Genomic DNA, 12,339 nt, shown 5'->3' with positions numbered 1-12,339 from the left:
ACTTCAGTGAAGCCAGGTTCATGTACAGCTAAAGATAGAGTGTACTGCTTTAGGAGAAATACATAAAATTGGCTTCATTGTATAATTATGTTACAGGGAGAAGGAGTTGCTTATAGAGGGAGAATTCTGGTTGAACTATCTACAATACTTGAAAGCAAACCTGTTAATAAAAAGTTAGAGATGATTCCTAACGATGACTTACTGGTTGTTGAGGTAAATCCTTGTTTTATTGTCCGTGTTGGTAATGGAGATGTGCCTTGGCTGTTTATTTTTGGAGAATGATCTAACTTACTAGAATTGAAACAACTGAATTGAATCTCAGAGTTAAGAGAGGTCACTATTGATGGTGTGGCTACAAAAATGTCGTACCCTCATAGCATGAAATGTTAATTTGAAACATTTTTAGAATCTCAAATACAGTAATTCATTATACACACATCATAGCTTTTTGGTTGCTTCTCAGAAAGTAGTAAAAATACTAAAATTATTATTTCCATTATAAAATTGCTATTGTTTTTTATAATTGAGGATCCTGTTTAACAAATACTGAAACACAACTAAAAAGGTTCTTCTTGTAGAAGTACCAGCGCAGACGAAAGTTCTGTTTGGCTGCTGTGTTTCATTCTGCTACCATGCTGCAAGACACTGGTGAGCCTATCCAGTTTGAAGTTAGCATTGGTAATTACGGCAACAAGTTTGATACCACCTGTAAACCTTTGGCATCAACAACTCAGTACAGTCGTGCTGTTTTTGATGGTAAGGATACTGCTGGTGTGGGGATAAAATGATGTGCAATTCTCTTTCCAAGGTGCTATTTCATAGCTTTGGAATAACAGCCTAACTGCACTAAAAACTTACGAAAACATGACAGAAAAGAACATGTGGCTCTTCATAGCTTTGCAATGAAGTGCAGTACATGCTGCAAAAGCCCTCTGAGGTTATTAAAGAAGTTTTTGCAGAATTCAGTGAAATCTTCTGTGTACTAGATGTGTACAAGAAAATTGGAAAGAAAAAAATTGCATTATTTTACAGGTATCTAAAAACTAGGGGTTAAATAGGGAAAATATTCTTTGAACATTATGATTCAAAATAAATAAAAACTTGATTTTAAACCAGCTGTCTAGCAGCCTAGAAGAAAAGAACCTAGCTAGATCACAGGAAAATGTATTTTGGCTATAATTTTTTTTTTTATTTATTTAACTGCAAACAGTAGGAGGGGTTTTATTTGTGTATTAAATGACATAATCAGGTTTACTCTGGAAAATAATTATTTGAATATTTATTTCAGATATACACTTAATGTGTTATCTACATTGCTAAGTTATGGGAAAGAATAATGAATGTGTTAACAGATGATTTATTAAAAAAAAAATATTGGATTTTGAAACAATTCGAAGTAAAAGTTCACCATCCAACAGACACTACAGTGGCTGGAAAGTACAAAGTTTGCCCTAGCTTGTATGTTCTAAATGAAATAAATACAACGATTTGTGCAGTACGTATTCCTGCCATGAATTCTAACTCTAACATATAAATGTTTCACCAGGTAATTACTATTACTACTTGCCATGGGCAAACACAAAGCCAGTTGTAACACTGACATCCTTTTGGGAGGACATAAGTCATAGATTAGACCCTGTGAATGTAATCCTAAACATGACAGAAAGACTGGTAAGACACTTAAGATCTTTCTTATGCTGATATGCTTTTTATTTTTACTTTTTTCATTTACAGGCGTAATCAAAAGTGACATTTTGAGCAAATGATGGAACAGTTTTCTGAGACTTTCCCCTCTTTTTTTTCCTATTCAAATTAAACATAGCTTGGTGTTAACAAATGGCACTGCTAATAATAGGTCTGTGTTCTGGCAAGGCCCAGCACACTTCTGCTTTAATGTGCAGAGAATTTCCACAGGAAGGAGGAGTCCTTGGTGTTGGTTAGGGGCGCATTAAGTCTGTAGAACGGTTACTTGCTTTGGAAACTAGATGCAATATCATGTGTTATTAAATATAGTAAGAAAGAATGTAGGAATAGTCCTGTTAAATATGAAGCAAGTTTGAACATCTGAGTCTTTGTTGGTTTGGGCTTTATACATACAAATAAATCAGATTAAAGTCTTGAAACTCATATTGACCTTAAACTGCAATGGAAGTTTATAAGTACAAATCCTTTTCTTTTAAATTACGCAGCAATCCAACTTGGCCGCCTTAAAATCAGGAATGCAGGCTAAAATTGCAGAAAACCAATTAGCTGAGATGTGGTTGAAGCTGATTGATGAACTTACAGATGATGTGAGGTAAAGTACCTTTTTTATCTCTTAGGTTATCATTCTAGGCCTGCTCAGAATCTTTGCTATTGCCTGTACTAAGTCAGAAAACAAATTCTAAGGACTCTGAAACTGATTACCCCTATGAACTGACCTGAGAACTGGAATTCCAGAAGTCTCTGAAAGTAGTAAACCAGCATGGATATTGCCAATGATGTCATCCATCTAGTTTTGTAATTCTCCTCTATCTTAGTCACTGACAGTAATAAACCAGCATCTCTTAAAAAAATCTAAGGCAGAACTGTTTTGAAAATGTGAAATTGTGGATCTCTGCTGCCTTTCTAATATCTTGCCTTCTTTTGAATTCTTCATATACCTTTTGTTTACCCATGTTTCAATGTTATTTTTGAAACTGAAGAGGGAGGAAATTCTGTGATTTACTGGTAAGCCCAGAATACAAAATCTCTAAGCTATCCAGAGCTTAAGGGCTGTAAAGGTATTTTTAAATAAGCCTTTAGTTAACACACCTGTATGTATGGGAGTGTTCAGAGAAGGCAATAGGAATCAGCACTTAGGGTTTTGAAGGAGAATATATTCTAAATAGAATGGAAGGAATTTTATGAGAAAGACATTAATAGAAGGAGACACTGGTGTGGGGAGAGGTGCTTGAAAAACATTAAAGAAGTGGTTGATGAAACAGCACAGGAAAAGGAAAATGAGAGAACAGTTATCCATTAGAAGAAATAACAGAAAAGGTGAAATGAAAGAAAAAAAATCATCAAGCTGTAGAGCCGATAGAAAGGTCAACAGAGGAAAAAGCAAACAGCAGGGATCAATATATACCAGCAAAGAACTATGTGATAGATAGTTTACATTAAAATATAAACTAGTAACTTCATAGAATACCTGCTGTGATGTGGAAGAAAGGAAAGAAAGAACTGACATGCTTAGGAAAGGAAAATGTGAAGGGGAAATGATTGGCACATGGAGCCATCGAGTAAGTGTGGGATCTTCAGGTTTTATATCAATTATGTCAGCCCGTCCTCCTGACACTCAATCTGCACTGTTACTAATTTGGTCCTTTATTGTATAAAATGTCTTGTCATCCAACCGTTGTGGAGCAATAGCATCTAGATACATCAGCCAAACAAGTTTCCTGTTGTTCATAGCATACAATGTTTTTTACGGTTTTTTTCAGCAAGGTCATGAAACCTATGTCAAAAACATAATTGCCTTTATTGAATTAATAGAACAATTTTCCTTGCAGTGCTAATGTTTAAATTAGTTAGGAGTTCGGGAGAGTTTTCACTGCACTATTTAAAACTAAAATGAGGCGACTTTCTGGAAGTTTTGATCTGGTACGTTTGATTCATGTGTAAGTACTTGCACCCAGGGCAGGCAGCACTTGCATTCAGATTAGTAGAATGAACTACAGTAGAAGGCACAATAGTCAGCATCAAGGTTTTGCAGAATCAAAGCCCTTAGAAGCACACGGCTTGTCATTAAAAACAGGTCAGAGAAGAGTCAATCTTTTCAAACTAGACAGTGTCTTTGGAAATTATTTTTTTCCCAAGTGTCATATTGAAGACCTCTTCATGAACCCTTGTAAAGGGATATAGTCATTGGTCTGTGAAAAGCTCCCTTTTCCTCAAACCTCCGCCAAGTCAAAAAAGTTCATTTTTCCTGCACTACTGTAATCTACAGGATTTCTTGGTTCCATTGAATAGTTACCCTGCCCTCTGGTGACTCAAAAGTTCTGTGTCATGGATTTCTTTTAGAGTTCTTCAGTGTTTTCTTGCCAGAGGGTTAGATTACCCTAGTCATAGACACAAGCTGTATTTGTCTATTGAGTTCCTGAGAATGTATAGAGTTTCCAGTGAAGGGAAGGAACCTAATCTTCCTCTGAAGGCACTGTTTTCATCTTTGAGATGTACATTCTGAGACAATTTATAGGAAAATGGATTTTCTTTGGTTTGCTTAGCAGCAATTACATTAAAGCATACACCTCGAACAATTCTACATTGGTGCTTGTTATGTAAGCACAGCATTTCCCTTGCTTACTGTAAACACTTTGTTAGGTGGAAATCTCTGCCGACATAGATGCTATAGCACTATTCTAGTGGTTTTCAGCCACAGGACATAATAGCACTCAATGTGTTCCCACTGTATGCATGTCTGCGTTAAGTGTGTGGCTACATAAAATCCACTTAGATTATTAACCATAATAAATGTTCTCTTTTCAGTAAACCATTTCCCCTCATAGAAGGCAAATCTAATATTACAGTCCTTGACACTCAGATAGAAAAACTGCGCCTCAAGTCTCTCAAACAGATTGGAGAAGCAGCAGCGAGGATGAGAAATGAAGCTACTGATGTGAAAGCCACTCTGACAGAAATTGAGGATTGGTTGGATAAATTACTGCAGCTGAGTGAAGAGGTTAGTACTACACAATGCCAGAGATTCAGTTAGTATAGAAATAACTGTCTAACACAAACTGGTGTGACATTCACTGCTGATCAAGCAATATCCACTCTCCTTAGAATAGAATTGTAGAAGCTGTGAAAGTAAACATGTTCCCCTCTGTAATTAGGATGTGTGCTTCTTCACTGAGAACGTGTGCTGGGGGATAACCGCGCTGTGATTTGTAGAATAGACTGCATTCTGTTTAAAGTGACAGTATTTTGTCCTTTCCTTCCTTCCAGAATTGCAGATCACATTGGGGGTTCAGGGAGTGCAGGATATATGTTGTACTTCGGCAGCTTATTAGCCATAGCAATCAACTTCTTAAGAGTTAAATTTGTTTGTTTCCGTGTTTTTAAAATTTTCAGCAATATCTTAAGTTTTCATTTTGGTTATCTCATAATTGGTTTCCACAACACTGTAGAAATGTTTTATTTTTTCTTTGTCACTTCTGCTTTGAAAAGTTATTAATTTGAAAAAAAGAGAGCAGCTAATCTGGCAGACTTGTAGCTAACACATAAAGGTGTGTGCAAAGCTGGAGAAAGATAGTAAGCTGTTTCCATCCTCTGCTAAAAGTCTTACGACGATCTACCCTTAATGCGGAAGGGTAGCAAGCACTTAAGTATGTAGCACGCCAATCCAAATCATTAGTATTCGGGATCGGTCACTGTAGTCACCATAAAGGAATCAAGATACAGAGTATCTCTAAAAGATTTTGCAAAAGATATAGGAACTGCTTCTTTTTAAATAAAACTTACTTGCTTTCCAAATACCGATGGTATTTTTAATGATTGTTTCAGAACTATGTATTGCATTACTTGCAAAGTAACACAGTTTCCTCGATTTATCATAAATTCATGTTAATTATTGATTCTAAGTAATCAAATCTAAATTTGTTTCTGCTGTCTAAGCGTTAATTAGTTTAACATTCTGTTAATTACTGTTCTTAACTTTTTTTTCCCCCCAAATGATCCACAGCCACAAAACAGTATGCCTGATGTAATCATATGGATGATCCGAGGGGAGAAAAGACTGGCTTATGCTCGTGTTCCTGCACACCAAGTGCTGTATTCCACAACGAGCCCCGAATCATCTGGTAAATATTGTGGAAAGACCCAAACGATCTTCTTAAAGGTACTTCCCCCCACCCTTAAAAAAGAATTAACTCCCTAAACTGTGATGCCTTCTGACATGAACATGAAACATGCAAATGAACTATGAACAATGAGGTGTCGAAACTCGGGACAGATTAAAAGTCAACTGAATAGAGCTTCTTCAAAATCATAGATCATAGAATGGTTTGGGTTGAAGGGACCTTAAAGATCATCTAGTTCCAACCCCCTGCCGTGGGCAGAGACACCTCCCACTAGACCAGGGTGCTCCCAGCCCCGTCCAGCCTGGCCTTGAGCACTGCCAGGGATGGGGCACCCACAGCTGCTCTGGGCAGCCTGTGCAGCGCCTCACCAGCCTCACAGTAAAGAGTTTCTTCCTAATATCTAATCTAAATCTATCCTCTTTCAGCTTAAAACCATTCCCCCTTGTCCTATCACAACATGTCCTGTCACAGAAATTGTGAAATTCATCGTAAGCCAGTTCGAACTAGCATCAGCCCCTAACTCTGAGGCTTTTCTGAAGAGCTTAAAATTGTGACAGGACTTTTAAAGGGTTACCGGGGTTGGTGTTTTGGGGTTGGACATGAACGGAGACTTTCAGAGGGAATAATTAGTGGGAGTCGGAGAAGTTCCAAAAACCTATTCAAAGTTTTCTGCAAATAATATAAAGCATGCCTACACCCAGAAGTTCCCCAGTATGCCTCTCTGCATTGAGTCTTACTCTTTAATAGGAATGCCTTTCTCCATTTAAGTTTGTATTGTCTGTAATTGGAATAAACCGAAGCAGAAAAAAGGCAATCTGACTGTAGAACAATAACATAACAATAACAGAGTTTGTCAGTGTACCAGTAGCTATGTTGATCAATACTTCAATGCAGACAGGCCTGTTTAGAATCATAAAATCATTTAGGCTGGAAAAGACCTTTAAGATCATCAAGTGCAAGTGTTAACCTAGTACTGCCAAGTCCACCACTAAACCATGTCCCTAAACGCCACATCTACATGTCTTTTAAACACCTCCCGGGATGGTGATTCAGCCACTTCCTTGGGCAGCCTGTTCCCATGCTTGACCACCCTTTCGGTGAAGAATTTTTCCTAATATCCAACCTAACCTCCCCCCAGCACAGCCAGAGGCCATTTCCTCTTGTCCTAGCTTGCTACTTGAGAGAAGAGACCATGCAAGACCCTTGTCATGCGTGTTACGATGCATTACTTCTACATGTGGTGAACCGTTCTGACTAACCTCTGCATTTCCATTATCCTGATAAGTTTTTAAGTTATTTTCCTAATTAAAAATGCATTGCTGCATGAAACTTGGGAGAGAATATACAGAAACAGGGATGATACTATTGTTACTGTGTTTGGGTTTTACACTCTTCAGGCAGTGTAAAAACTATTTTTACATTATATTTACACTCCTCAGGCAGTTTCTGAACTATTTATTACTGCCTTTTGAGGAAGTGCAGTACAGGAAGAGATAAATAAATCATGTATTATTACTCATACCTCCATGTTATCGTGTATATTTTACTGAAAGCTACAATAACCTACATAACAAAGAACAACTTGTTTTGTTTGTGTGCCAGTACCCACAGGACAAGACGAAAGATGTCAAAATGCCTGCGGAGTTGCGAATTAACATTTGGCTTGGGCTCAGTGCAGTTGAAAAGAAGTTTAATAGCTTTGCAGAAGGAACGTTCAGTGTTTTTGCAGAAATGGTATGTCCATCATTGCTTTCTTGCTTTAAACTTGGATGTGAGTGTTAGGAATTCAGTTAAGTTGGAGCTTTTTTTTTTTTTTTTTTTTTTTTTGGCATGCCAGGCAGAAAGGGAGAGTAGTAGTTGTTATACTGAAACAAGTAGACCCCATTCAAGGTAATGAACAATTGTCCATTGTGCCTGCCAGGTGAACTTCAGCAGACTAGATTCTGAACTGGTTAATCAGGTAAAAATCTGGTTAACTCCAGTGATTTCAAAAACATTTATTTTAGATTTTTATCATTGTAATTAAGATTGGGATCTAGACCATTATGTTTTGGCATGTGAATAACCTTTTTATTTTAATTGCTTCTTCACTTCTACAAATGATAGTTGGACACAAGTGCTTTTGCTTAATAATGGTTCTTTTGTAGCAGTAGAAAATCACTGTTACAAGAAAAACTGGTCAAAACCAGTAGATTTTGCAAACAAAAGGCTATAACAAATTTGGAATAAAAATGCTTGAAATAGTCCCACAGCATATAATAGAGATTTTTAATGATAACGGTAAGCAACAGATGTCTTTTATATGCCCTGTCACCTAATGGTGCATATAATCCAAGATCTGTATAATAGCTAATGAAACAAGACATTTTTAGAGACACTTGTGTCACCGTTGCACCTATGCTTAAATATTTAGTACTGCTGTAGTAACTCACTTAAAATAGTCAATGGGTGTTCAAAGCCATTGTTTAAGTATAGCATTTAAGAGGCTATTGAATACCTCAGCTTTTGCTCTTCATGCAGTAGTCCAACGATTGTACAGGAATAGGAACAGAAAACTCAAGGCCATCATAAACTATAATAATCCCATTAGCATAAGGGGAAGTACACTACGTAAACTGGGCTGACATCAGAATCATGCCTCTGGTAGCTTCCATGATAAGACTACAATTCAGTTTTACAAATGTTAAGAAAGAAAAGAATATAAGTAAGAGGAGATTTGAGATGGAAAAGAATGAGAGGATCATGTGTTTAGGGAACAGAAGAAACTTGTTTGAATAATGTAATGGAATTTTACTTAACAAAGCTTTAATTTGGAGGAAGTTTGACTGTAGTTGTAGAGTGGCATTAAATTGAGAAGACCATGTAGTTTATAAAGCAGTGGAATCACTGTTTACCAGGCAGCATAGAAGAAAATTAAAGAAAGAAATTAATTATGATATCGCAGAGTAATGTGGGAAGAGATAATTTCAGAGAAGGGGGAAAAAGGAAACGCATAGTAGAATGTTTCAATTGTAACAGTTACATAACACCACCAGCAGCCCTAAAAAAAAAAAACCACCAAACTTTTTATTATTCCTTAAGTACTAATTTTTTTTCTTTCTCCCCAAACAGTATGAAAATCAGGCTCTTCTGTTTGGAAAGTGGGGTACCTCAGGACTTGTTGGTCGCCACAAGTTTTCTGATGTCACAGGAAAAATCAAACTGAAAAGAGAGTACTTTCTACCCCCAAAGGGCTGGGAGTGGGAAGGAGAATGGATGGTGGATCCTGAAAGAAGGTCAGATTTTTTCAATTTTATGCAAAGAGGAATAAAGGAGTTTAATCTCAGAGTGCAGAGTAAAAGCTTCTGTCTGTTTTCTTGGCCCAGAAAGAGATTTTAAGCTGAACTTCTTAAGACAGCAAAAGCCAACCAATAGTCAAAGTTAGTTAATAACACTAAAATTAACATTACCTTTTTAAAAAGTAAAATAGCACATACAACAGAAAGAACATGTGCATTTCCTAGGAACCAGCTGACAGGTTAGAAGTCCCCATGTGATGATGGGTATATCATGCTGTCACAGTGCCGCATCTTGAGAAAAGGGATAATAGTAGTTTTCCTTTCCTAGAAAGCTACTACTGTAGGGTCACTTGTGTCTGTGTGAGGTTCTGAGATCCTGCTGTGATGGTTTCAGACAAGACCCTTAGATAGCTACATCTGCCATAGACAGAAACTTTACCCTGACATGTCTGCAGTTCGTGTTGTATCAACACCATTTCAGCATTCGCGTGGTTGTTCACACAGTGGATGGGGTTTTTGTGTTTATATCACTAAATGTTGAGAAGTTCCATTGCCCTTGTTAAACAACTTCACAGGTTATTTCTCAAACTAACTCTAGGGAGGGGTTGTTTTCAGGTTGTGGTTCCTCCCCTGGCAGACCAATTTCATGAGGCGTCAGTCCTCCCCCAACTCTAGCAGGTTCAGTCCCGCTCTGTCGGAGGTTTTCAACTCCTGAGTTGTGCCACTAAAGCTGCTTGTGTTGCCACACTTTAAACCAGACTAGGTAAATTATTTTTTCATAAGCAAAGCCAGTATGAGAAAGAGATTGCTTTCTTTTTTTCTTAAAATAAAGAGTTCAGCCCATTTTCAATTTTTGTGTTCTGATGACAAGACTGTTGCTATAGAAAAACTTCAGGAAAAATATGTGCTATTATGTGATCACTTTTAAAATTGTATCAGTTTGTAGGTATGAATGGAAGGATTTATTTTCGTATTCAATTAATAGCTTTTATTTCAGTCAATAATCTGACACAAAGAAAAGCAATAACAGACACGGAGGTATTTTCTCAGATAATGGAAAAAACCCCTAGTGTTAAAATGGGTAAGCACGCTGTCTTGCACCTGCTGCTGTTGTGTGGCTTTATTTGACCAGCAGATGGCATTTTAGAACACGCTTTAGTGCTTCCCAAATCACAGTTAATCACGAGTGGAAATCAAGGCTCTTTTGTCTGACTTAATGTTCTCATATTTCTTTTACTTGCAAGTTAGAAGAGTATTAGCCAACTGATCGCTTGCCTTGTTAACAGCATGAAGGGGAACAAAATCGAGTACATTGCCAAATTTTAGTGCGTAGCTAGATATATCAAAATTAGAGATGCATGTAACTGTCATGTGCAGTCTGGGTTTTCCTGCACTTATATGAAGTTTTTCTTTTTCCAAGAGTTGTTGACAGCACATCCTGAACAACACAGCAGTTAAAACACTTGGGCTAGTCACCCATTTTTATGAGTAATGTTCCCCCTATTGCTCACTGCTACTGGAGTTGCTTCAGTTTTTGGAAGACATTCTACGGAAATAAGTAGCGATGAGGGCTGCACTGTACTCTGTTAATAAATAGGGACAATCCAGAATTCCAGCACACGTCCACATTCTGTATGTTGTTTTTATATATTCTCTGTAGCTAACTAAAATACATTTGGGTTAGTGTTGTATTTGCTTTCGACTTGCAGTTTGTTGACTGAAGCTGATGCTGGTCATACAGAGTTCACTGATGAAGTATATGAAAATCAGAGTCGCTATCCTGGAGCGGAATGGAAAGCAGCTGAAGAGGGTTACACAGATGTGGTGAGACATATTTTTCACTGAATAAGGTTTAAAAGAGGGAGTTCTAAGGTTTGCTACATAGTTTATTTCATCTATTAATGCACAGAACTGTTATATTTTCCCTACATAAAAGAATGGAGAAAAAGCTCCACCCCCATGTGAGTTCACATGTCCTCTTGGATGGATGTGGGAAGATGATGCTTGGAAATCCGATTTAAATCGAGCAGTGGATGAGCAAGGTAAGATTTACTGATCTGCTGCTTATTAGGACAATCTGTCATAGTCTTTACCGAGGGAGGACACAGGGCAAGACTGCAGTGATATCCTGAGCCACCATAGTGGTCGTCCCATGGAAAAATGTAAAAGAAACATTTGGGTAACAGTTGCTTAAGGAATCAGATACAATGACATTGAGAAAGTGTTCACTGTCGGCATCTGTTTCTATTTGCATTTTAATCACGGTTCCATGAAACTCACTGTTCTCATTGAGGCTTTCTTGGATTAAAATGGACCACTATTTTGAACAGTGTATGTAATAAATGCATTTATAAGTGCCTACTAGAGAAAGTCACATAATCTAAGCAGCTGTACAATGGTCCTAACTGCAGCAGCAGATGATAGTTTTGAGCCCAAAGCTCCGACAGATTAAAAGAAAAGAAGGCTAATGCAACAACAATCTACTAACGCGAGAGGTTCCAGTTGGAAAAACTGTGTGCATGGAAATAGAACCCATCCTTGTTTGAAATAACCTTCCAAAACGTCTTTCCTAAATGCAGTTCAATGGTTACAATTGAGCTTGTAAGATGAGTATTGGTAGCAGTAACTGGGTTTTTTTTTAGAGAAGTCAGAAGCTTAAGTTGAGACATGAAGCCTCTGTAATTGTACCAAGGTTTGGATCCATCTGGTAATTTAACTGGGAGCCTTTAGCCAGGGGACAAGTGACCAAACAATGCCAAGAGATGAATCAGGAGGTCTGTGGAGCAAAGGAAGTCAGGAACCTCTTAGCGTTGGTCACAGACCACACAAGTGTGTGAAGGATTCCTTTATCGTTGAGAGGAGAACCGTTGCACTGAGTTTGTGTGGGAAGGGAGCCGTGCAAGCCTGATCAGGATAAAATCGTAACTGTATACAGAGATCAGATGTGCTACTAACCTGATCAGGTTAGAAAATCCTAAGCGCATAGAGCCAACATTTATCCTGCAGTTGCTTTGACTTTTATATGCTTGTTACACTAAATTGAAACTCTTACCAGCTTTGAAAGTTTTCATATAAATAACCTTATAAGACCATAACTTGGATTCTACAGCAATAGGAAGAAACAGTCTTACATAGCACATTATTTACAGGACATTGATTTGATGGCTTGAAAACAAAATGAATAATAAAAGCAAAAGGGAAGGTTGTAGAAGGTTCTGGAAAGCTCAGAATTTTGCAAA

At 37.6% G+C, this 12,339-nt stretch overlaps 1 protein-coding gene across 3 annotated transcripts in view; it reads left to right on the top strand.

Moving 5' to 3' along the window:
- Nucleotides 1-12,339, top strand: part of MYOF (myoferlin) — a 72,134-nt gene that overhangs the window by 35,786 nt on the left and 24,009 nt on the right. For all 3 annotated transcript variants that reach the window (XR_008823946.1, XM_056352271.1, XM_056352270.1), the window contains exons 19-28: nucleotides 97-213; nucleotides 579-756; nucleotides 1,547-1,671; nucleotides 2,190-2,296; nucleotides 4,510-4,702; nucleotides 5,705-5,860; nucleotides 7,425-7,556; nucleotides 8,934-9,097; nucleotides 10,810-10,924; nucleotides 11,037-11,142. Coding sequence is in view for 2 of the 3 variants with exons in the window: in XM_056352271.1 (XP_056208246.1) it covers nucleotides 97-213; nucleotides 579-756; nucleotides 1,547-1,671; nucleotides 2,190-2,296; nucleotides 4,510-4,702; nucleotides 5,705-5,860; nucleotides 7,425-7,556; nucleotides 8,934-9,097; nucleotides 10,810-10,924; nucleotides 11,037-11,142 (1,393 nt within the window). In the remaining variant the exon portion in view is untranslated. The remainder of the gene's footprint in view (nucleotides 1-96; nucleotides 214-578; nucleotides 757-1,546; nucleotides 1,672-2,189; nucleotides 2,297-4,509; nucleotides 4,703-5,704; nucleotides 5,861-7,424; nucleotides 7,557-8,933; nucleotides 9,098-10,809; nucleotides 10,925-11,036; nucleotides 11,143-12,339) is intronic.

The sequence above is a fragment of the Falco biarmicus genome, chromosome 9, assembly GCF_023638135.1.
Source record: "Falco biarmicus isolate bFalBia1 chromosome 9, bFalBia1.pri, whole genome shotgun sequence".
Lineage (NCBI taxonomy): Eukaryota > Metazoa > Chordata > Aves > Falconiformes > Falconidae > Falco > Falco biarmicus.
The sequence above is the reverse complement of the archived record's forward strand: the minus strand, read 5'-3'. Positions and strand labels throughout refer to the sequence as shown.